General features: G+C 36.9%; 1 protein-coding gene across 1 annotated transcript; it reads left to right on the top strand.

Annotated features, from left to right (window-relative positions):
- Positions 1-12,750: 12,750 nt before the first annotated feature.
- On the top strand, positions 12,751-13,832 carry LOC114623737 (acidic leucine-rich nuclear phosphoprotein 32 family member A). The gene has a single exon (XM_028770436.1). The coding sequence runs from the start codon at positions 12,820-12,822 to the stop codon at positions 13,561-13,563; it is 744 nt and encodes a 247-aa protein (XP_028626269.1). The 5' UTR covers positions 12,751-12,819; the 3' UTR covers positions 13,564-13,832.
- Positions 13,833-22,596: the final 8,764 nt, after the last annotated feature.

Here is a 22,596-nt window from a genome sequence, read left to right as displayed (position 1 = left end):
TCTTGTATCTATTGAGGCTTGTTTCATGCATGATTATAAGGTCAATTTGGAGAAGGTTGCATGAGGTGCTGAGAACAAGGAATATTCTTTTGTTTTAGAGTGAAATGTTATGGAAATACCTACTAAATCCATCTGTTGCATAACTTCTGTTAGTTTCTCTATTTAGTTTCTGTTTCATTGACCTTTCCATTGATAAGAGTGGGGTTTTGAAGTACCCCACTATTATTTTGTGAGGTTCACTGTATACTTTGAGCTTTAGTAAACATTCTTTTAGAAATGTGGGTACCCTTGCATTTTGGGCTTAGATGTTTAGAATTGAGACTTCACTTGGTGGATTTTTCCTTTGACGAGTATGAAGTTTCCTGTGTCATCTTTTTTGATAACTTTTTGTTGTCTATTTTGTTGGGCATTAGAATGGTAACTCCAGCTTTATTCTTGGGAATATTTGTTTGGAAACTTTTTCGAACCCCTTAGTCTGAGGTAGTACCTGTCTTTGTTGATAAGATGTGTTCCTTGTATCCAAAATGGTGTATTCTGTTTATGTCTCTAGTCTATTATCCTATGTCTTTTTATTGAGGAATTGAGTCCATTGATGTTGAGAGACATTAAAGTCCAATGATTGTTTGTTATTTTTGTTGTTGAAGGTAGTATTACGTGTGTATTACTCTCTTCTTTTGGGTTTGTTTTCAGATGATTAAAATTTCTTGTATTTCCTAGGTGTAGTTACCTTCCTTGTGTTGGAGTTTTCTGTTGAGTATCCTCTGTAGTGATAGATTAGTAGAAAGATATTATTGAAATTGGTTTTGTCATGGAATATCTTGGTTTCTCCATCTATCAGGATTGAGAATTTTGCTGGGTATAATAGCCTGTGCTGGCATCTGTTGTCTCTTAGAATCTGCATGACATCTCTCCAGAATCTTCTGTCTTTTTGTGCCTCTCTTGAGAAGCCTGGTGTAATTGTGGTAGGTCTGCCTTTATAGGTTACATGATCTTTTTCCCTTACAGCTTTCAACAGTCTTCCTTTGTTCTGTGCATTACTGTTTTGATTATTATGTGGTGGGAGGATTTTCTTTTCTAATCCAATCTACTTGCTGTACTAGTGCAGGCTTCTTTTCTGTTTATGATCATCTCTTTCATTAGGTTAGGGAAGTTTTCTTTTATGATTTTGATTTTTGGTCCCTCAAATTGGAGGTCTTCACCCTCTTTTATGCATATTATTCTTTTCATTTTGTCCCAAGTTTCCTAGATGTTTTGGTTTGAAATTTTTTACCCTTTATATTTTTTGACTGAATCTTGCTCTTCAGGTATGTTAGCATATCCAGGGTGTACTGTGATAGGAGGACTGGTTTGTGACGGTACTAAATTACATTGATTTCTGTTGCTTATATTCTTGTGCTTGCCTTTTGGCATCTGGCTGTCTCTGGTGTTATCTAGCTTGGATATCTAAGACTGGAACAGGACTCCTTGTCAGCAGGTAGAGCTGTGTGACCTGGATTAGGGCAGGCCTCCTTGGAGACAGGGAGTGCTGGTTCTCATTGGGGGCAGCCTCCTTTGTCCCTAGTTAGAGCAGTCCTCCTGTGTCGCTGGTTAGAACAATTCTCTTTTGTTCCTAATTAGAGCAGTCCTCCTGGGATGCAAGAAGGCTGTGGGGTCAGGAGGTGGGTAGGCACATCATTCTGCCACAGGTTCAGATGGAGGTGCAGACTGGAAGGAGGATGGGACCTAAACAGATCAGGATATATCGCATGTCTTCTAGGCTCTGTGGGGGGTCCCAGTTGGCATGGGTATTGGGGCAGGTGTCTCACCTGTATCTGAAGTAGAAACTTAAGGGTTCTTTGGAAAGTAGGATGAATGGTGTTTTGCTGAGGCAAACATGTAAAGGGACATTGTTAATGTGGACACAGGTGTGAAAGGCTAAGATAGACTCATGAAGTAACGTTTCACTGAAAAGGAGACAGGAGAGAAGTTGTTTTGCTAAAGAAAGCACAAAAAAATGGACATGTGATGAAATATTCTTTGCTAAGGACACACATATATTAGCCCCCCTTAATTTGCAAAGTTGAATCGCATTTGTTGGGATATCACAAAAAGAAATGTACCAAAAACCTTTGGTGTTGTACTGCAGTTGCAGTGTGTTGCTGCTTCCAAGAACTGGGCTGATTGAATGCACATGCTGCTGAGGCAAGACACATGCTGGTGCAAGAGCTATGCTGAGGCAAGGCACATGGAGGACACATGATGTTTGGAGGGTATAAATAGGACTCTACAGAGTGAGGGAGACAGAGCTTGGCTCAAAGGTACTTCTAGCTGTGCAATGCTTGTGAGTCTGATCTTCACTTCCCTGAGAGAGGCACAGCTGAGAACCTTTCCTGGTGTTCCTGTTGCTCCCTCTTGCTGACTCAAACAAAGGCTGAGTAGTGGCTGTCTCTGCTAGGTCTGACAGTACTGTTGCTAACATGACTTTACTGAACTGGATTATTGGTGTACCTGTGAGGTGTTTGCAAGTGGATTGAGCTGCTGCTGCCTGCTAATCTATGAACTGAGATGTTGATTTTCACATGCTCAAGAGTTGTTCTAAAGAAGCTTTCTAAACAGGTCTTGTCCCCACCACCCCTATAATCTTTCTTTTCCACTATCTCTGATACGTGGTGGGTACAAGGAAGGTTAAAACACTTAAGAGCCATCATTAAAAATAGGATCTGAAAAAAATTATAGTTACATTTGTCCCTGGTTAAGGGAGACACCCTGAAAGGAAGGCAGTCTGTGGGAGTTGGAGGTGTGTTAGGCAAATCAATCTGCCACTGAGGTAATAGTTTTAAAACCATGTAAAGAACATTGTCATATTGGAAATAGTAAGAAGAAGAAAAAGCCTTGGATTGTTATTGCATAGATGTATGACTCTGTGTTTCTGTTTGTAGGTATGTGAACATAAAAATATGTTGAGTCCAGAGGATATCTTGGGGATGTCAGGTCTCGCGTATAACCAAGAATATTCTGAAGATTGAACTGAAGTCATCAAACTTACCTGTAAGTGCCCTTACCCATAGTGCCATTTCACTGTTACCAGGCTGGCTCTATGTCCCAAGAATCCAATTATTTCCTAATTATTACTCAGTATATATTCAATTGCTCTATTTACTGTTACATAAAGTACCTAACTGTTTTTTTTTTAAATCAGACCTGTCTCTAGCATATTCATTAAACACGTTGTATAAAGAAGGCTTAAAATATAACTTAGGATATTATGCTGTTTATGTAAAATTCTTGTATATTTAGGATGTCAACATTTATTTTTAAACTTAGGAAGCTTTAGATGCAAGCTACATCTTGATTAAACTATACCATTCTGCATAACTTAGGCAACTTTTGATTATGAACTTGATAAGCATTGCATATTGGTTACAATTGAAGACATAATCTTTTCTCCATTGATACCAGCAAATAAGTTAATTGACAGCAAATATAAGTGGAAACTGTTGTCATTGTGTCTAACACTTACTTAGAATTTTGTGTTTGTGTGTGATACAGTGAGTCCTATTCTTGTGTATGGCAGAACATCCTTAGTAATAACGACAAAACAGTGCACTAAATGCTACAATATAGATACTTGGGTAATGTTAGAGTGTAACCATTGTGAATAAGGACTGGATTTTAACTGAAGATGCGTGCTGAGAGTTTGACGTTACTGATGGCTCAGTGTAGGTGTTCATATAGTAATGCTGCTGCTGCTGCTGCTGCTGCTGCAGAAGCTGCCGTCAGTGTTAGATCTCACTTCCCAGTGGTACTCTGGAAAGTGGAAAGGCTATAACAAACAGCTCCAAGTTGAAACACAGTACTTCATATCCACCTAGTAAGTACCCAAAAGTGGCTCATCCATATCCTGATCTCCTCTGTATCTTTTCTCAACTTCTATGGACGAAAGCTGCATGTTACTATTCTCTAATGAAACGCTCGCCATCTCCCTTGCTATCTTCATCCTTCAGTATTTCTTACTGCTTGAAGCCCATTCCCAAATTTCATTTTCTTAAAGTCTTTATTTCCTTTGCCATGGCTGTATGTGTCATAAGAAAAGTATCAAAAAGAGATTTTTTTTAAAGATTTATTTATTTTATTTATGAGTACACTGTAGCTGTCTTCAGACACACCAGAAGAGGGCATTGAATCTTATTACGGATGGTTGTGAGCCACCATGTGGTTGCTGTGATTTGAACTCAGGACCTCTGGAAGTGCAGTCAGTGCTGTTAACTGCTGAGCCATCTCTCCAGCCCTCAAAAAGAGATTTTATATGTCAAACTTGTCATCATAGTCTCTCTGTTTTCTAATATATTTGACAATATAAAATATAGACTCTTGATACATGTTGATAAGAGCTAAGTTTTAATTTCAAAAATTGATACTTGCCTGATTGTGGTATAAAAGGCATGGCATTCCATATATGGATGCTAAGGTTTAAAATAGTCGTGATTAAGCACCTGTAACTCTACAAGCACCCCGCATCCCTTTGCTTACAAGCTGTTTGTTTGGTTTTATTTTTGCCTTTCTTCTCCAGCTGGAAGTCACTTACATAGCCTGTGCACAGGGGGATCTGTTAGCACAAACAATGCAGATTGCAAAATGGAAAAATCTAAAACAAAAGCACATGTTCAAGTCTCCCAGGTAAATATGTTTCACAAGTACAGCATTTCATTTGGCACATTCTGTACCAAGAGAGTGATTTATCCTGTGACTCTAAAGCATGTTGCATCTGTAAAGTCCTAAGGCTTGCCAGGGTCTGGGGAAGGGTAGTCCACACAGGTATGATTTCTGTTCTCAAAGAGCTATTTCATGTATTTACCATTCCTGCTACTTGAAAATCATTCTAAAATATATCCAAACTATTTTTGGACCAAGAGTGAAGTTGAGATGGTTACAAAATAGAAACTACTAATGCCGGCATAAAGGTCTATATGAAACTAGGAAACAAAAATGTTCAGTGAGGGCAGCAGAGGTGACCCAGTGCTTACAGAACTTGATATGATACCACGAGAAACAAAGTTTAAGATACTTTATATGTGTCTCCAGGACACATATAAAGTCTGTGACCAGTAATGAATTCACAAATCTGCAATTTCTGTATTTCTGCAAATGAATGGGAAGTGAAGACCAAATAAACCCCAGTAACTAATAGGCCTGAAAGGCTACCATGCATAGAAGTAAATGACATGGAGACCCCTGCCTCAAACACGATAAATAACAATGACCCTCAAACATATCACAGGCAAAGAAAAAAAGCCCAGTGCCAGAGATCAGTTTCCTTCTTTGGAATTGTTAGTCATTGAGGTCTCATAGATTCTTAATATTGCAGGGTATTGTCCATGCTATTGGGCAGCTTCCAGCCCTTGACACTAGAACCTTATTGGTAGAATCAATCCATACTTTTGAGTCATAGACATGGAAAACTCAACATGATCCTCACCTGGGAGCTTCATCCCTCCTGGCTAGCTTTCATAGTTCTGGAAACTATGTGAAGAGAAAACTTCACTATCAGAGAAGAAAAGTGTTGATCAATCTTACTGATCTGAAATAGGAAGCCTTCATCTACTATAACGCCAGGCATGAAAATCATGGGAGAAACCAACTGCTTTCTAAATGAATATAAATCCTGTTACAATAACTGAACCTATACGTGGCATCATTAAAAGGTCATGAATCTGTCACTGGACAGGCCATATGTTCTAGTTGACAACCTTCTCTATTATACTACTGGAATCCAATGTTTCTATGTGTATATATACATATTTATTTTTCTCCTTTCATCTTTTCTAATTAATTATTTTATTTGTTTACATTCCAAATGTTGCCCTCCTCTTGGTCCCCCCTCAGAGTTCTTCACCCCATCCCTCTTCCATTTGCCTCTGAAAGGAGTGTTCTCCCCTCTCTTTGCCAGGCATCTCCCCTGCTTAAAGCATCATATCTCTTCAGGATTAGGTGCAACCTCTCCAACTGAGGTTAGACAAGGCAGTCCTTTTTACATGTGTATACTTATATACATATAGTATATATAATAATATATATTATACTATACTATATTTTGTGTCCTAGCATTCATCTACATAATTCTCATTAGAGAATGTTTCCATAGGGCTAGTGATTGTGGCAACATCCTGTTGTGACCTTCATATTCTTTATGTTTATCCAACATAATATGGGCACATGGGCTTCTTTAGTTGGTTTTGTGTTTAATATGAGATTCAGATGTACCACTCTTGAGTGTAAATTTGGGTCTGTATTTATTACTGTCCAAGATTTACTGATTGATTTGTGATCAATTATGTGGAGTTGATAGACCAGACTTTCAGATATTAGCATTAATTGGAGGTTTGAGGACGACTCTAAATCAGTGGTGCACAAAAGGATAGGAATGACAGTTCTGGTTGAATATACTAGATTCAGCTATTCTTGCCAGGTCTTGGAATGTGATAGCAGAATGCATAGTCAGAAGAGAAAAAATTCTGGTTTATATTCCATCTATATAAACATCCAAGTTTAGACAAATTCAGTACAGTGGCTACATTGCCAGCAGAACTTCAGCCCTCAATGGCTATGTACTCACTTTTACTGAGATGGGCAACATTAAGTACAATTCTTCCTGTTACCTAACTATCAGTGACATGTAGGTTGATAACTCCTGTGCAGAATAACCAAAAGTAAAATTATATTAATTACCCTAGCAGTCAATTGCAGAAAGCAGAATATGTGTCAAAATCACGATGCTGATTGGTAAGCAGAAAAATATGTCTTGAGGAACAAACTTGTGCTTGGATCTTCACTTTTCTAGACCAAATATTAGGAAATAGAGCTCCAAATGATGGCCCTTATATGAACAGACTATTAGAGTCTTATTGTATCAATGCCATAGAAATAATGCAACTGCTAATATCAATTTCTTCAGACTCAATTCAAATGCTTGACTAGTTTTTACTCCAGTATATGTTCATGTATCTGTATCATCTCTACATACCATTAATATAATGTTGTAAAAGTCTCAGTGACAGAAAGCAGAAGAATATCTGTGTATGGAAAAGACCTTGGGTCACAGTCTAGATGATGAATAGTAAGAAGAAAAGTAGTTTTTCAGGAAGAGCATCATGGTTAGTTTTATTAAAAATTTTGGCATGTCAAGTAATAATTTTCAGAGAGTACAGATTTCTTCAGTTTCTTTTGAGCAATACTGTATGTTTCAAATATTTAACATAATAACTGTGTAACTAACACCCATTCAATAAAGTAAAAAAATGGCCTGAAAGTAGAGAGTGTTATGATTTTAATAGTGAAGAAACCTAGGTGATACAAAGGTAAAACAAAATGAAGAAAAGATACTATCAGAACATCAAAATAAATAAGTAAAATCAAGTAGCAGAGTTGATTTGAGCCATGTTGTTTAAGGATTAAAGCCTTGCTGCAGGATTCACCTGTACTTTCTTTATGATGGTACAACAATATGTGATTTTGTCGAACCTGGATTTTAACAAGAGAGAGGGAAAAGAAGAAAGGGAGAGATAGGAAGAGGCAGGAGAGAGAAAAGGAGAGAAGAGATTTGTTAAAACACCTTTGATTGAGGAAGATAATTAGAGTAAGCATTTAATAATTACTGTATCTTTCAAGTCCAGAATAATCCCACAGAGGGGGAAAGTTAGAAGTTGTTTTCTGCACACAAAGCACAAAATCTCTTTTAAATAAATGTCTTTTGTTCCATCATACAATGCTCATAAGTATTCAATAGTATTCCTAGTAAATTGGCCACCTCAGCTAACAGTTGGCATCATATTTTTCTCTTCTTTTCCCACAGAGCTTACCATCTTGAGACAGAAAATAATTGGACAAAGGACAATGTGACTTTAATGACAAAAATCATATTCACCTTTGTGATCATGTCCGATCAGATGTCATGCTGGGGTATTTTCTTGAAGACAACATCCCTTGACTTCACATTGATATCACAGCCATATCCTCACAAACCAAGACATAACTTTAAAAATTTTACAATTGACTTTACCTTCCAAGAACTTGTGGTGATGATTTTAATGGCAAAATAAAAGCCAGGAACACATTCTCATATTATGACTTAAGACACAGATAAAAGCATATATGTACATATTCCTTATCTCAAATGATTGTATGTGCTTACTGTATTTGTGTGTGTGTGTGTGTGTGTGTGTGTGTGTGTGTGACATAATAAAGATATATTCTTTATCTCCCAGACTGGTTTATTTACACTGATTAATAGGTACAGCATGATTTGTATATCACTATACAGAAAGAGCAAAATAACAGTAGTTTTGAGCAAAAAATGTTAGCTATGTATTTCTGATTTTATATATTATATCATATCCCGATATATACATATAGCATGAAAAGGGAGAAGGTCGTATTTCAAGAGATGAATTAGCAGAGCATTATATAAAATAGGCTGGTACAGATTTATTACCTCTGGACTTTCAAGAAACTGAACTTGACTTCTGGTGTTCTGTTACAGTACACCACTTCTCACACTGTCTATACAATGGATTGGTTTACCTGCTAGTAGATGTTAGTAATATACACACTGAGCTTGTATTTTTGTACTTAGGAATAAACACGAATATACACACAAAAATATAGCAACAATTAGTAAAATAAAGAAGCCATGAATTTCAAAGAGAGCAAGCAGGGATATATGAGATTCTTAGAGGAAGAGACTCGATGGGGAAATGTTGTTATTATACTATAATCTCAACAAATAAAAAATAATAAAAAATACTATGTATATCAGTAATATGAAGGCTAAGAGGTATTACACACACACACATATGTTATATATATATATATATATATATATATCACATATATTCTAATATTACACACACACACACACATATATATATATTACACATATTCTAATATTCTACAGCACACAAATTATTCTTGAGTATAGATATCTGAATCTATAGCTCAGCAGTGAGACTATATGAGACATAACTTTATTTTTATAATGCAAAGACAAAGCTACTCTGAGTTTTCTATGTTACTTGCCTCTAAAAGTATGCCCTCAATAAGATTCAGAAACTTTGACTGTTACAACACTTGTTGTTTTTGAACTGTAAGGTTGTTTTTGCTGTTATCATTGTGAATGGCAGCGTGATGTACACCAGGTAGAACAATAATTTCAGTATCAGAAAGGAAAAAAAAATAAGATTCAATCTTATAATTCTCTCTTCTGTAAAACATTAACATTTGTCAAATAATAACTTTGATTTACGGGCTATTACAGGATCTCAAGAATGAGATACTTAGCTGCTTGATTTAAGGTATCAACTTCAGTGATCTAATGCATAATTATGTGACTGAGTCAAAAAGCTTGCCCATTGTAACTGTTAGAGTGATTACTAGAGTGATGTACATTAGAGAACTATAACAAATAATGGCAACACATCTGCACCAAGGTGAGTGACCATTTATTGGTTTACTGGAGGTCAATCTAAAACAACAAGGTTGGGAAAGGGAGGGCATCCTCTGCATTTTGAGCTGAATGTCCTCTTTTATTCTGAAGCCACACATTTCTGGTTCTCAGGGCTTTACACAATAGAACGGATCCCACTGTCTTTATCTTCAACCTCCTTCAATTATTTTAAGCTTTTGAATTTGGCATGAACTAGATCTTTGATGATGCTCTCTAGCAGGATGATACTTACCTTGTGATTTCCTTTTTTCTCTAGTCTCATGAGTCAATTACCATAGTGAATCTCTTTCTTTACATTACTGTACGTTTCACTGCTTCTGTTTCTCTGTAGAAACTTGATTATATGTATGAAAAGAATATACCAGAACATAATACAAGTAATTTTTAAAATCTAACAGTGAACTAAATTTTCATTTGGGAAAACATGAAAACTTTCTTATAAGAGACACCCAATTCAAAGAGAGGAAGGTCACCTTAACCCATCCTTACAGCATGGAACTAGAAAAAAGTGTAAAGAAAATTTCTTGACATTGTTCTTGAAAGTTTCTTGAACAGAAAACCAAATGCATAGGTAACAAAACCAAAAAATATGCAAAACTGTAGAGTACACACCCCTGTGCATGAGCATGCCCACACACACACGAACACATACACACACACAAACACACACACAAATAGACAAACACACATGACAAACACACATACACAAACACACAGAGACACACACACCATATGCACACATATACATGCACACAACAAATGCACAGACACATATACATGCATTTACATGCACATAATTATTCTATTCATTGAAGTAAAAATCAAAAATAAAAAGCATTCTTATGACAGAAATACTTTTGTAAGCCATAGATGTGATAAAAGCGGTCTCTAAATGTATCAAGTACTTTCTTTTCTTTTATCATTTATTTATTTACTTATTTTTTACACTCCAGATTTATCCCTTCCCCCAAGCCCACCCTCCAACTGTTCCACATTCCATACCTGCTCCTTACCCCCTGTCTCTATGAGGATGTCCCCACCCTCCACCCCCATCCCCCACCCAACCAGACCTTTAGACTCCTGGGGGTCTCCAGTCTCTTGAGGGATAAGTACATCTTCTCTGACTGAACCCAGACCCAGCAGTCCTCTGCTGTGTATGTGTTGGGGACCTCATATCAGCTGGTAAATGCTGACTGATTGGTGGCTCAATGTCTGACAGATCCTGGAGGTCCAGGTTATTTGATACTGCTGGTCCTTCTACAGGGTCACCCTCATCCTCAGTTTCTCCCAGCCTTTCCCTAGTACAACAAAAATGACAAAAATCTACATATATATCAGGTGGTAAAATATGTAAAAGCACTGATTAGATTTTTCTTAAGGAAAACAAATCCCTAGCCAACAAGAGGTGACTCATAATCAAGAAGTGTCTCTGAAATACAAAGGAAAACTATGAGATGTCTCAACTTGTGAGTTTTCTTGTAACGTTTACCCTAGAACTAACATGTGACTTAGCAACCTGTGACTTAGCAACCTGGGTATAAATCCAAAGGACTCAAAACTAGAGTTTTGAAGGTAGTATTACCGGTCTATGGGCACTGCAACCTTACTGTGACTGTGAAGACAGAGAGAAACAGCCTCCATTCACCGATGGGAAACTGGTAAAAGTAAAAATGTTCGGCTTTACTTGTGTTATATGGCAACATATACTAACCTAAAGGAGATTATTCTGGGTTACAGATGCAAGCCACACTGCAAATACAGTGGGATACTTATTACCCAACAAACCTAAAATTCTCACTCAGAGATGTGGATCCTAGAAAAAAGTATGTGATTTTAAATAATTCACATTTGTTAGATTCTTGGGCTTGTCTTTCTATCAGCCTTGCCTTTTGTTTTGATTTGCTTTCCTGTGGTTGCTGTTCATCTTATTTGCTTCTGCGGGCACCTGATGGGCATAATAACTAGACAGAAATACAGAACTCAAAACTCTGCTTGATGTATATTTCATTTCTTAAACTGGAGATGTGAAAGAGAAATATTTTATTCTATTGTCTTTTGTATGTCTGATTCTATCTCTCTAGAGTCAAATTCTACCCTTTTAGAGAATGAAACACACCACTGACATGATTGTGCAAAGACAAACAGGATTTCTTGAACATTAATTGGAAATGTTGATGGAAAGAAAACTCCCAAATCAAAATGGCCCACGGTCACAGGAATTTTCTTATTTGTTTTTCTGTTCAACTCCCAAGAAAAAAGTCTGTCTGATGTATTTGTATAGAGCTTCTATAAAATAAACTTTAAAAAAGTATGTCTATTTCCTCAAGCAAAAGACATAGTTTCTGAACAGTACCCTAATAAAAGTTTGTAAGTCATCAAGTATTAAATGAGTATATACTATGAATTAAGAAGGCCTGCTCTTTTCTTGAGGGAAATGAAGGAAGAGTGGAAAAGGAGACGAAAGGCAGAACTAAGAGGAGTGGAGGAAGGGGAAACTGTGGTCAGGATGTGTTGTATGAGAGAATAATACTAACGATGATACTAATGATTATGATGGTGATATTACAGTATTAATTCTATAAAACTAAGATTATTTAGTTCATGACAGAAAAAAATTAATTTCATTGAATATACTGGCATACACAAGTAAGGCAATATGGATAATAAGCTAAAATTCATCAATGCATTTACTAGTAATAGAATAAATTCCATGCTGTTACCTATGTTAGGCAGCATATTTCAAGATAATTGGGATCTTAAGGTAGACTTTGATTCCACCCTTACTGTTTATGGATTATAAAGAGGTGAAATGATGTTGAAATGATAAGTACCCTCACACATAAATATGATAGGTTTGCACAATTATAAAAATTCATAATTTTCCAATCAAGGAGTTTCAAGGATTACAAGTTACAGAGCAATATACAAGATGTACAATGAATCATGAATCTATACCATGAGCCTTCATTTGGAAGAGATGACTACTGGTATGGGATATTATTGTGCTGATAACTTGAAATCAAGTATAAATAAAATAACAACTATTTTATACAAGTCTACGATGATTTTTTCTAGATATGATTGTATTTGTTTTGAATGCATGAAGAAAATACCTGCAGCTTTTGACAATTATTTCCAGTATTAAGAATAGCTTTTATCAGAAAACTGTTCTCAGTTCCCCTCTGTGCAATGCCTAATCTACTGTGCGAAGATAGCCTTCCCAAGTAAAAGTAGATATAAAACAAGGTTAAAAACAGAAGCATGGGGCGGCCGTGGGTTCGGGGTTTATTGATTGAATTCCGCTGGCGCAGGATCCTCTGCAGAAAGAGAGAGCGCGAGAGATGGAGATGGACAAACGGATTTATTTAGAGCTGCGGAACAGGACGCCCTCTGATGTGAAAGAGCTGGTCCTGGATAACTGTAAGTCAATTGAAGGCAAAATCAAAGGCCTCACGGATGAGTTTGAAGAACTGGAATTCCTAAGTACAATCAACGTAGGTCTCACCTCCATTTCCAACTTACCCAAGTTAAACAAACTCAAGAAGCTTGAATTAAGTGAAAACAGAATCTCAGGGGACCTGGAAGTATTGGCAGAGAAATGTCCGAACCTTAAGCATCTAAATTTAAGTGGCAACAAAATAAAAGATCTCAGCACAATCGAGCCGCTGAAGAAGTTAGAGAATCTCAAGAGCCTAGACCTGTTTAACTGTGAGGTGACCAACCTGAACGCCTACCGAGAAAACGTGTTCAAGCTCCTGCCCCAGGTCATGTACCTTGATGGTTATGACAGGGACAACAAGGAGGCCCCTGATTCTGATGTTGAGGGCTATGTGGAGGATGACGACGAGGAAGATGAGGATGAGGAGGAGTATGATGAATATGCCCAGCTAGTGGAAGATGAAGAGGAAGAAGATGAGGAGGAAGAAGGGGAGGAAGAGGATGTGAGTGGCGAGGAGGAGGAGGATGAAGAAGGTTATAATGACGGAGAAGTGGATGATGAGGAAGACGAAGAAGAAGCTGGTGAAGAAGAAGGGAGTCAGAAGCGAAAACGAGAACCGGATGATGAGGGTGAAGAGGATGACTAAGGGGAATGAACCTGTTTGGGGAAATTCCTGTTGTGATTTGACTGTTTTTACCCATCTCCCCTCCCCCTCCTATTCCTGCCCCCCGAAACTTATTTTTTTCTGATTGTAGCGTTGCTGTGGGAATGAGAGGGGAAAAGTGTACTGGGGGTTGCCGGGGGTGGGGGTGGGAGGGGAGGAATAAAATACTATTTTTACTGCCATACTTAATCCCCCCCCTCCTTTTTCCTTGTGTCTGGTTTTGTCCCCATAAAATGCAATAGCTTAGTACACACCAAAAAAAAAAAAAAAAAAAAAAAAAAAAAAAAAACCAGAAGCATGGGAGTCCTAATTAGTATTCATTTGTCACCAACAGATTTAGCTCTTTTAGTATTAAAGTGGTGGACTACCTACTTGTTACTCTGACAAAATGGCTGGATGAACAAACTTAAGGGAGGAAGGTTGGATTGTGATATCTGGTTTTAGGGTATGAGTTCATCAAGGTCAGGGAGACATGGAGCAGGGATGGCTTGAAGCTTGGGGAAAGGGAGCCTTATGTTTAACCTTATTATATATGATTTGTTCAAGGAATTCATGTGAAAACTGGACCAGCCTACAACTCTTAACACCACTGCTTTCTGCTGCATCCAACTTCCTCCAGGTAGATCACATTTCTGAATGGCCCTGCCACCTCTAAAGTGTTTGCTGCCAGCTAGGGGACAACTGTGCAAAAATACATGAGCCTGTGTAGCAAACTTCACATTTAAACTACAATAAATGCCAGAGTTGTGACACTATAAATGGAGTTTTCATTCTCTTCGACACTCAGGTCTCTCCTATTTTACCATTTAGAAAAGGCTTCCTAATCATAAGTATAGTTGTTCTCTATTACTCAGAACTAGTCTCACATTTTCATGACTAGTATAGTTATTTTCTATGTGCTCAGAAGGGTCTTATGTTTAGAGTACAATATACTTATGTTCTTTTCAGCTTGATCTTTGAATCTTTGTAAGTTAAGTCCAAAAGAATGATGGATGATATATCTAGAACTCAGAACCATGACTCTTATGTATCTATCATACCTTGGCTTCTCAGAACAGACTTGTATTCACCAAATTACTTGCCTTTTCTTCTAGACTAACACACTTGTCCATCCTTTCTCTATCTATGGTTTATGTAACCCACCTCACTGGAAAGAACATGGGCATGGGTATCAAGGGGTATACAGATCAGCTATATCTATATCATGGTATCTCGGGCTGGGTGTTGTAGTAGTCCTTCCTACTCTATGGTGGAAACATAATGATACATCTTACATATTCCTGATAAGAATTTGCATCTCACTAGGAGAAAGCCTATCTTTATCCCAAATCTAGGATACATATTTTCCCTGTGTGCAGCTGTAAGACTATTTATCTTGCCAATTGCTATAGAAAACCTACAGGAGGCAGAGATCCTTGGACTCTACTCTTCAGTGTCTGATCTGCTATCCTACCACAGCATGCCAGTTCATTAGCTGTTGGACTTAGCATTATAGTTCAAAACGGCACTCTCCCACACAGGATAATGTCTTTGACAACTTAAGCCTCAGATCATTGAAATTGGGAGTCATAGCCATAATATTAAAAATATGGTAATGATTATGTTTTGATTCCACTTTATGTGCACTGTTTTCTGAAATATAACATTAACGACAAAATTATATATTCTTATACTTGACTTGCTCTGTCTTGAATTCTTTGTAGGAGTGACCTATAAAATTTCCCTATCAATAGAAGTCATATACACTGTTATTGCATCAAACCTTAAAGTATATATATATATATCCGTCTTGTTTGTGTAAGCTTGTGGATGTCTTATACATCCACATGTGTTTGCCCAGAATGATGGCACAACACTTCATTCAGGTATTTGCATATTGTTACCATGAAAAAAATGTATTTTGTATATAAACTGCTTTTTAAAATAAAATCATACATGAAGATAGTGGGAGTAGAGTAAGGTGGAGAATTATTTTAAGCACTAAAAACAACTCCAGTATTCTTATTCCCAAAAGTCTCTTTATGGTTTTGCTTTCAATCTGCTTTTGAATTCTTGTTGTGCTTTTGCAAGTTGCTTGTGTATTCATTTCTTTGTTCTTTGTGGTGTTCCTTTCTTCCAAAGTGCCCTCCTGGTAGCTCTGACAAGTCAAGAGAGGATACTCATTCCCTGGGTTTGCAATGTAGCCTTGGGTAAAACTTTTCAAAGAGCCTGTAAAAGAAAGTAAAAAGCCAGTGGAACACGTGATGTGATGTTGTATTTTTCTCATGTTTACTATCTCTGTGTTTCAAAGGTAGACTAAATTGCTTGAGCTGGAGCTTATGTTCAGATGCTTGAAAGAGTCTTTAATGTTGGTACAGTTGGAGGAGAGTCTAAATATAATGTTTGGCAGGTCTTGTGTAATCTATGGCTGAAGCTTCAAGATAAAGAACACTAAACTGAACACAGAATTTTGTATAGATGAATTTATTTAGATGAAGAAAAGATCAGAACCAATATAAGTATTATGAGTATCATTGAATATAAAATAGTTTCACATTTTAAAAACAACTCACATTTAAGTGGGTGTGTGTTTATCTGCATGTTTGTGTATGAATGTATATTGTATGCATGTATGGGTACACTCATTTCTATGGTTGCCTGTGGAGGTAGGAATTTAAGGGCTCTCTCTCTCAAACACTCTTATTTTTTTTTCTGAAGTGTCTTTGTCTGATCCTTGAGTTTACTCTTTTAGTTACCCTGGATATTCGGCAAGATTCCAGTATTCTACTGTCTTTAACTCTCCTTCCACTCATGGATGGGAAACAATCACCTACCTGGATTATAGGGGGACAGTTTGGGAATCATTCATGCATTGAGATGACTAGCAATAACTGTCATATGTCACATAAATATATTATATAGTCCAGGTACAAGTTTTAGCCAGTTCCAAAACTTATCCAGAACATCTCAACTCCAACAAAGTGGGAGTAAAAAATAGATTATTATAGAAGAAAAACCATATCTCAAAGTATTGCCCAGTAGAGAAGAAAATATTTCACTTTGTCAGTTGTATAAAAACAAAACTATCTGACTAGTGTTCAGCATTCTGGAAAAAAAATGATTCCTGAAGATGAGCTTCTATTCTATTTCATTAAATATATATCTTCCTATAAAAGTCTACTCAGCAAATACAATTAAGTTATGTTGACCTTCCCTCTCAGTTAAAAATACAAAACAGCTTTATATACTACATAGTTCTAATTCTCAACTATGCTTCAGGGAATATGGCTACAAAATTTAATATTATGCTTCTCATAGTAAACCTGATTTTCTGAATATTATATAGGAGGAATTTCGTCATTATTCAGCTATGAAATGTAATCAGTTATGTATAATATCCTCAAGGTTACTTGTGAAAATGCTAAAACATAGATATATAAGTTGCCTCAAGTAAAAATTGATAAAACTGGCCTGTTCACTATGGGGATCTGATGTAGAGTGAACTTGGTTATTATATTCAGATTTCCCATTACTACTCAACACATTGCAAAGGAAGATGATCTTTGCTGTGAGGTAGGAAAGTAATCAGCATTTTATAATAAAACGAAGTCAATTTAAATGTCTCTGTGATTATTATTTATCAAATGAAGTAGTTGCTTTGATGATCATTTAAATTTTTAGTCTCTCCAGTAGAACAGTAATATTTTGCTTTACCATAAGTCACTGGACTATCTAATTGCAGCCTCTTGGCTATCCAAGAAATTCAGGTGTATTTCATGAGTGGATAAATCCAATCAGCTATTGCTTTGTTTTCATTACTAGAGCACTAGCGTTATCTTGTTGGTCACCATTATTGATGGTAGGGTTTGTACCTGTGTTAGTGTGTACCTTTCTCCTCTCATAGTCTCTAGTGTAACTTTAACTACCGTGAACACTAGTCAGTAGGTATTAAGGCTCTAGGTACATATAACCTTAACTTCTCCTTGTTCAATGAGCTTCTTAGATATTGGCTTCAGAATTGTCTCCAGTAGTTTGTAGAAAGTAGCCAATATATTTAGCAATAGCTTTGGTTGTTTGAGAATTCCCAGGGAGGCACTTTGGCTGACAACTCAATTATATGTTACCTATTCTTTGCACTGTGTATTTCAGTTGAAAGAGAGATATCCAACGGGAGCTTCACCTCTTCTGTCATTTGTTGATTTCATTTATATTTCTTTCATACATTTATACACTTTAAATAAACTTCTAGGTGTATGATGTTTACACAGAACCCTCAAATGATATACACTTTAAATAAACTGCTAGGTGTATGATGTTTACACAGAACCCTCAAATGACCCTAGTCTCAGCTGTCCCATCCTATACCTCTACCTTATCCCTTCTCTTCCTTCCCTCTCCCTATTTGATCCATCCATTCCCCCTCAATCCATCTATAATTATTCTGGTCCTCTTCAAGGGTAAATCTTTCCATCCTCCACAATCCTTTACTCCATGGTTATATGGATTGCAAACTACTTAAAAAAATACAGATCCTATGTGTCTTTTGTGTCTGATTTACTTCAGTCAGGATGAATTTATCCAGCTCAATCTGTTTACCTGAAAAAACAATGATTTTATTTTTTAGAATTGAGTAAGACTCCATTGCAAAAATCAACTACATTTTAATACGTTTATCTGTTGATGGACATCTAGATTGTCTCTGATATGTGACTGTTATGTATTTGACAGCAATGAACATGGCTGAGCAAGTGTAATGACATTCTGATTTAATCATATATAGTTGTCATGCTAAAACATCATCAGAGAAGCTTTCTCCTGGAGAATATGGGAACTGTATAATACAGAGACCTACAACTGGACAACGAGCAGAGAGTGAGCACTTTTGGAACATTCAATCTTAAATGTTATGTCTCCATTAAGATTCTATCCTTAAGGCTCAGAAAACCCTGTGTAAGAGGAAGCATCATGATTAGTAGAGCCCGAGGGGATGGAGGGCATCAAGGAAGCAAGACCTTCTAAACACAGCAGGACCAACACACATATTATCTCACAGAGACTTGGAAAACGTCTTCCCAAGTCTAAGAAAGATTAAACTATTAACTATATGCACATGATGTATCTGAATAATCTACTAAGACATAAGTAGGTTCATCTTTAAGAAAAGGTGGGGCAGGGAAGGGTTTGAATTTGTGAGATCATTAAAAATTAAATCATTAGCCCAGTAATGTAGCTCATTAGTAGAACTCTTGCATAGATTTCTCAAGGCTTCAGGGTCAATTTTCAATATTGACCAAAAATAGTCCAGGTTTGGTGTCTCATGCATATAATCTTCACACTCAGGAGGCTGAGGTAAGGGGCCCTGGAGTTTGAGGCAGGCCTGAACTACATGATAGGACATGCTTCTCAAAACAAACAAATAAATACCCCCACACAATTAATAAAGAAATTCATACATTTCTAGAGTAAATTATTCTTAGTTTTGCCATTCTCCCTCTACAGATGATAGCCATAGTGCCAAGTAAATTGCTAGGTGGTTTTCATTTTTCTACAAATAAAGAGTCTATCTGGTACTCAGCAATCAAATTTGAAGACTAGACATTGACCTAAATGTATATTTCAAAGACCAATTGTTCTTTCTTTTTATAGTAAATATGACATTTTCCTTTCCTGTTATTTAGAAAGTATAGATCTGGCATGGAAGAAAAGGGAGCCAATTTCTATAGAATGTACTTAGTCAATTTGTATGTCTACATTGGCTCTCATTTACTCAATTTGCATTTTCTTCTGATTTCACTTTACTATCCATAAAGCCTCTTTCCCTCCTTGTGTTGGACCAAGCCCAAATGAAACCATGAAAGAAAGTGGATCTTGAGGCACAGATGTTTTATTATATGGAGAAAGAAGCAACATGACCTCTTTGCTGTTCCCTTCTGATGACAGACATTGGCAGACGAGTCAAAATAATCTAAGTAATCTTCCTTCACATTCTCAATGTTTGTATATTCATGAAAGGTTATAAGAAAAATTGGGATATATAGTCACTGTAAGCCAGGTACTCACTATGAATGTCAAAAATGAGTAACAGGTACATATGCAAAATAAAAATCCATATCTGAAACTATGGTAAGATTAATGACCTGGGGGGAATGCCCATCAAGTCAGCTGACAGTTGCTAAGTGGGTTGACATTTTGCTATGTGGCCACTCTGTCTCAAATGCTTTTGGATGGTGAACTCCATCTAAGACCAGAAAGGCAAAAGAAGGGAAGAGCAGGAGTGCAGCCATACAACCTCTAGGTCTTTTTCCTAGTGTAATTTATGCATCGATGATTGTTGCTGACAGCATATCTTGCTTTTTGTTATCTGCTCTTTAGGTGGTAAGGCTCTTCATCAGAGGTTTTAGGTCTGTGAAAACAGATTTCTAGTAATAGTCTCTGGCCAAATCTGATATGGCTTCTGATTTGCTCTGTAATAGCCTTAAATGCCTGATGTAAGTTTGGTTCGGTTTTGGTCTGTCCTGTGAGTGTGTACATAAATGTGACCTGAACATGTGCATGTGCCTTCATATGCATGCATGTGCACGTGTTTCTGTGTGTGTGTGTGTGTGTGTGTGTGTGTGTGTTTTAAGTCAATGATCAACCTCATTCAAGATTTTCAGATTTGCTACAATCAGAATAAAGTCTCTTAGTTATTCTCTCTTCTGTTTCCATACATAGAAAAGCATATGGGTCCTCCATGTTTTGGTTTGTTTTTAAGAATTAGACTCTGATTACTTGTAGGGAAAGAAACACTGACAAAACAGAAATTTCAAGAGAGCGGGAACATTTTCACTACTATAGAAAATCATGACAGTTTGTGTTCAGACATGATTTCTAGCTCCCTTTTAGATAAGGAATGGACATTTCTTTAGACTTGCATTTTCATTTTCTCTCTCTGTTCTTAGGTCCAACTACTAATTTCTCTGAATATTGTCAGATCTTCAAGAGTACATCTCTTGCAAGCATAAATGACAGCAAAGGGTAGATAACTCCCAAACACACGCTCTCACTTCTCAAGTTTATTTGTGTATCTGCAGCATGAGTGTTAGCTCTCTCTCTCCCCGTTCATGGTTTTCAGATCTGATTATCATCTCCTTCCTTTAAATAATTTTCTTCACACACTGCATCCAAGTTGGAAAAAAAATAATGTCCTCATGCAGGAGACTTAGTCTAAGTGCCGGTTGACAATTGCTGTGATAGTATCAAAGTCTTCTTCCTCTATTCTAACCACTAGGTCATTTTCTCTTTCTCTTCCCCTTTCTTACGTTACTCTCTATGCTTGAGGTCCTCCCTACTCCCTACTGCCTGGATTGCACGCTCTATCACTCTATTTTACTCATTTATTAGGAAATCTAGGTATCTCAGGGGCCATATGCGTTTGTATACCTCCTTGGGCTGACTTAATATTTGACTAGGTTTCCTCCTGTGTTTCTGTTCATTCATTTTACAGAACCTCCATTTGTCTGTTAGGCTCCCTATTAAGGGTTTATACATTTTGTCTCTGCATGGGAACAGTGCTTTCTGAGATTGGGAACCCTCTACAATGTTAGGCCACATTACAGGAACTAAGCCACTATGTGTAATTCTAAGATCATTGCTTGGCTACTTTTCTACTCTTCGTTTCTGCTTCCCAGTTTGTAAGGAGCCACACACTGTTGATAATGGATGCTGGGATCTGTTTTCATTGCTATGCCTTCTCCTTCATGGTAAAGTATACCTTCCAAAAAACATAATCTTGTCCCTTACAAATTTGTTTGTTAGGTGTTCTGTCACAGCAAGGAGACATGATCTTTGAAGGAAGTTAGTATATGTGCCAAGGATCCACTTTAAATATCCACCAATCTCACTATTAGTTGGTCTTGTAAAAGTATGGATTTTTTTTCACCTGATGTAATTGTCAGGTTGGAGACTTTCTGCTGAATAAGCTAACACTTTATAACTCTTTCTGAACTCTGGGTGGCTGGTTCAAATCAGCTGTTCTGGTTTAAACTCCTCTCCAGCTTATTCAGTCTGACTTCTGTGGATTCTCACTGAATTGTTCTTCTTGGCCTCAAATGAACTCTGGCAATGTGTTCTAATCTTCCAGCTTCTTATTCTCTGGCTTAAACTGCCTCTGTTGAACTGCCCTGAACTGCATGAACTCAAAAATGAACTCATCTTCACTGTACAGTGCTCACTGTACTCACACCAAAGTGACTGAACTCCCAACTGACAGACAAGCTCCATTGCACTGAAATCAACTGACTGAACAGAACTGAATAACTACAACTCTGAGAACTGCATGCCTCTGACATGTCTGATCTGACTGGAATACAGACACATGTTTAATCCTGAGTGCTGGGATTAAAGGTGTGTCTGTATTCCAGTCAGATATCAGTGATATAGAAGGTCTTTGGATGTCATCCCTTACCAAAGCAGCCATGTTGCTGGAATAAAATTCCTCTACAGGTCTTTGTTTCCAAGTTCCTCATTGATTTTCTTACAATATCCTAGTCTCCACAGGTGCATATTTATCCTGAGATTAGCTCAAGCATTGGAAAAATTAGTCAAGAATAATAATTGACATATTTTGCTTATAGCTCAATAGGACATTGTATGAAACTTTTATAAACATACTGTTGAATTCCTCATAAATGAGAATTTGAACTGTTAATATGTCTAAGCTTAAAAGCTATTTAGTCATATTCAGCTTTCAAATTCAAATCTTTATAATTTCTAAAGTTTTTACTTTTGACTTAATTTATATTTTCTGTGTTGTATGGGTCTTAATATAGATACTTGCTGGTCAGAACTTAAAAATCTCAGAGACAAAAGCCACTACTCAATGCCCAGCAACCTTTATAGTGCCTGAAACATCACAGGTGCTTAATAAACACTTACTGGTAAGAAAAGTACATGGTAGTATAATAATAAGCTAGATTAGAAATACATTTGGTAAGCTTCCAATCTGTCAGTTTTCTGTTATTCTGGGAATTGGATTAACTTGTCAAGCAGGGTCTG

The sequence above is a fragment of the Grammomys surdaster genome, unplaced genomic scaffold (assembly GCF_004785775.1).
Source record: "Grammomys surdaster isolate TR1022 unplaced genomic scaffold, NIH_TR_1.0 201, whole genome shotgun sequence".
Classification (NCBI taxonomy): domain Eukaryota; kingdom Metazoa; phylum Chordata; class Mammalia; order Rodentia; family Muridae; genus Grammomys; species Grammomys surdaster.
This window is presented reverse-complemented; position numbering and strand designations above follow the sequence as displayed.

Excerpts from the sequence above, each read along its gene's own strand:
- LOC114623737 (XM_028770436.1), top strand. The coding sequence starts at position 12,820 with ATGGAGATGGACAAACGGATTTATTTAGAGCTGCGGAACAGGACGCCC.